At 50.3% G+C, this 2961-nt stretch overlaps 1 protein-coding gene across 1 annotated transcript in view; it reads right to left on the minus strand.

Moving 5' to 3' along the window:
• LOC103373592 (myosin-7B-like) overlaps window positions 1–2961 on the minus strand; it is a 38152-nt gene that overhangs the window by 8319 nt on the left and 26872 nt on the right. The window contains exons 31-32 of the mRNA XM_008303508.1: window positions 526–652; window positions 239–377 (exon numbers count right to left, since the gene is read on the minus strand). Of these exons, the coding sequence (XP_008301730.1) occupies window positions 239–377; window positions 526–652 (266 nt within the window). The remainder of the gene's footprint in view (window positions 1–238; window positions 378–525; window positions 653–2961) is intronic.

Consider the following 2961-nt stretch of genomic DNA (forward strand, 5'->3'; position numbering starts at 1 on the left):
CTTCTGACTGCTTCTCCTCTCATTTGTTTCCTCCGTTAACATTTTCATTTCGATGCTCATTTTGTAAATTTCGCTCCTGTTTGGTGTAAAGCAGACATTAAATCAGGACCTGATTCAGGCCTTCTGGTTGACAGGTTGCTACTGGATCAGAACCACGTCCACCTTTACAGACAGTCCCTCTACAGAACCACTGGTGACAACATGAGCCAAACAGGAAGCCGGCCAGTCAGTCGAGTACTGAGCTGATGGATCAGTCACCTTGCTCTCCTCCTCCAGCTGCCTCTTCAGGTCCTCAGAGTTCTGGCACACTCCGGCCTTGGAGCGCTGCAGCTGACCAATCACAGCATCCCGCTCCTCCAGACGGCGGCCGGCCTCGGCTGAGAAGACAAAGAGTGAAGAAGGTCAGTATCAGAGAGACGAGGTTGGCTTCTGAACAAGGGTTACTTAGATGTGTTCATGTCTAAAGCTCCATCCAGATGCATGAAGAAGGTCCTCAGAGGAGATGAAGCCATGCGCTGGACGTACCGGTCTCGGTGAGCGCTCGAGCTTTCTGAGCAGAGACCTCGGCCAGTTGTCTCTGCAGCTCGTCAGCTCTGCCTCTGCTCTCATTCAGCTGGTCCTCATAAACCCGGCACATCTTCTCCACCGCCGCCTGCAACAGACAGTTCATCACCATGTTGGTTTGTTCATGTCTGCCCTCAGTGAGGAGGATCACAGGTCAGTGTCTGAGCTTAGTCCCACACAGGTGGATCATCTGGCTGGTAGAACTGCAGCTTTACTGCGTTCTTCAGTTGATGCTGTTGCCTCATTGAAAAAGAAGCCTATAAATGATCATAAAACATCTCCGTGGTCGAGTCAGCAGCTGTGCATCTATAAACAGGAAGTAAGAAGGCTAGAAAGACAGTGACCTTCAGCAGCAGCTCTGGATGCATCCATAGGACCAGATCTATACTGTGACTGCTTCTCTGCTGTGAACCTGTCAGAGCTCACGTCCATAGGAAACTCTTCTGAACCAGCAGCATGTCTGTTGGACCCAATCCCAGCTAGACTGTTCAAGGACGTCTTCCCTCTAATAAATACTGCAGTATTAACTATCATCAGCTTCTCTATATTAACAGGCTACGTAGGCTTTTAAAGTAGCTCTAATAAAACCACTGCTCACAAAGCCTGCTCTAGATCCAGGTGTTCTAGCTATAGGCNAGTAACAGTCTGGAGGCTTCAGCAGGTTGTTTAAAGTTAACTGTTTACAACATGGAGTAACTTAAACACAAACTAGCTCTCCTGAAGAAGTCAGTTGTTCCTAAACATTTAATGAATACGTTTTTAACTTCCAAAGCTACCGTTAGCATGCTAACAGCTAATGGGTGGACGAAGGGACACCAGCTGACGTGACAGAATCTTTAAACTTGACCAACAGTTCATCATCTTTCTGTTTCTGGCTCCTGATCTCTGTTCACTACAGCCGTGTAGCCGACAGCGCCACCTACAGGTTTATTCTCTCTCTTGTGTGATCTCCGTGCTGTTGCAGTAGAACGTCTGATCTTACTTTGCCTCCTCCAGCTCTTCTATCTTCAGCACGGCGTCGGTCTCGTACTTGGCCCTCCACTGGACCACCTGGCCGTTGGCCTTGGACAGCGCCCTCTGCAGCTCGGCCTTGGCCTCCTGCTCCTCCTCCAGCTGCTCTCGGAGCAGACTGCCGTCGTGCCGTGACGCCTGCACAGCGTGAGCCAGCGCTACGCGAGCCTGCAGACACGTTCATCACACCGAGTTAGAAAGATTTGTGGATGTTCAGACGCCTTCGATGGCATCTAGAATCACCCTCGTCACCTGAACATGCATTGGAACTCCGGGGGTCTCTGTAGAGACTGTAGATAAAAGATGGACGATGAGAAGCATCAAACCTGCATCCTCTCTAGCAGCCAGCAGGAGGCGACTCTTGAAAACAGTCTGATCGTACAAAGTCTGGAGGACGTTTTCCACTGCAGGGACTTGCTGGACGGTTTTAGGGTGATCAGAACCTTTGTCCATGTTCTGACTGCAAGAACCGTCCTGGAGAACCTCGTCAGAGCAGTTCTCAGATAGAAGCTAAAGCTACGTGGTTCTGATCTGCTAGCGTGAGAGAGAAGAACTGGAGCCATGTTTCTGGCGTCTCGACATCGATGCGTCCACTTTTACCATCAATACATAAACAGAACAAACCTGCCGGTGTTTCTTTGTGCTCGGAGTAACTGCTGCTTGTTCTTGTCTGAGGAACATCTCCGCCAAAGTTACTGGACCGGACCGAATACTGGACCTGGGCTGGAGCTCGCTCCCTGTTCTGACCCTGTGTTGCGCTGCAGGGTTCCCTCTCCTTGGTGTGTGTGTGTCTGTTTCTCATGAATGAATGAGTGAATGAGGAGCAGGTGGTGTCTGCTGATTGGCTGCCGCGCCTGACTTCTGCCACGTGATTGGTCAGGGGGCGGGTCCTAACCGGTCTCCTCTCCAGCCTGTCGCCCTCCAGGACACGTCAGCATGTCACATGGTCGTGTGTTGATGTTGTAGGAGGACGTATCAGCAGTGATCAGACAGTCGGTGGAGATCTGGTTCTGATAACTTCTTGTTGGTGTGCAGTCAGCTAGAGCAGAACGTTTGTGGAACCCTGTAGGTTCTTGTATATAACAGTGGAGCAGGAGGAGGAGTTTTGTTCCTGTTTTGTGATTTTCACAGAAGGTTAAACGTGTCATTCATTTACCTTTGACTCTGTTCAGGGAAGTCAGGGTTCACTTAGAGAGCTTTAGTTCGTTATGTCGACTCTCCCTCTGAAGTCAGTCAGAGCTGCTCATGGTGACCTGATGTTGGCCTTTCCTGGAGTGAGAAGACTGGAGGAGCACCGGTTCATGTTGGCTCAAAGGTTCCCCTGGACCGGGCCATCAGAGAACCCTCCTCCCTGTCCACTTTCTTCTTCTTCTTCTTCTTCTTCTT

Source organism: Stegastes partitus, unplaced genomic scaffold (genome assembly GCF_000690725.1).
Source record: "Stegastes partitus isolate 25-593 unplaced genomic scaffold, Stegastes_partitus-1.0.2 Scaffold2021, whole genome shotgun sequence".
Taxonomy (NCBI): Eukaryota; Metazoa; Chordata; class Actinopteri; family Pomacentridae; genus Stegastes; species Stegastes partitus.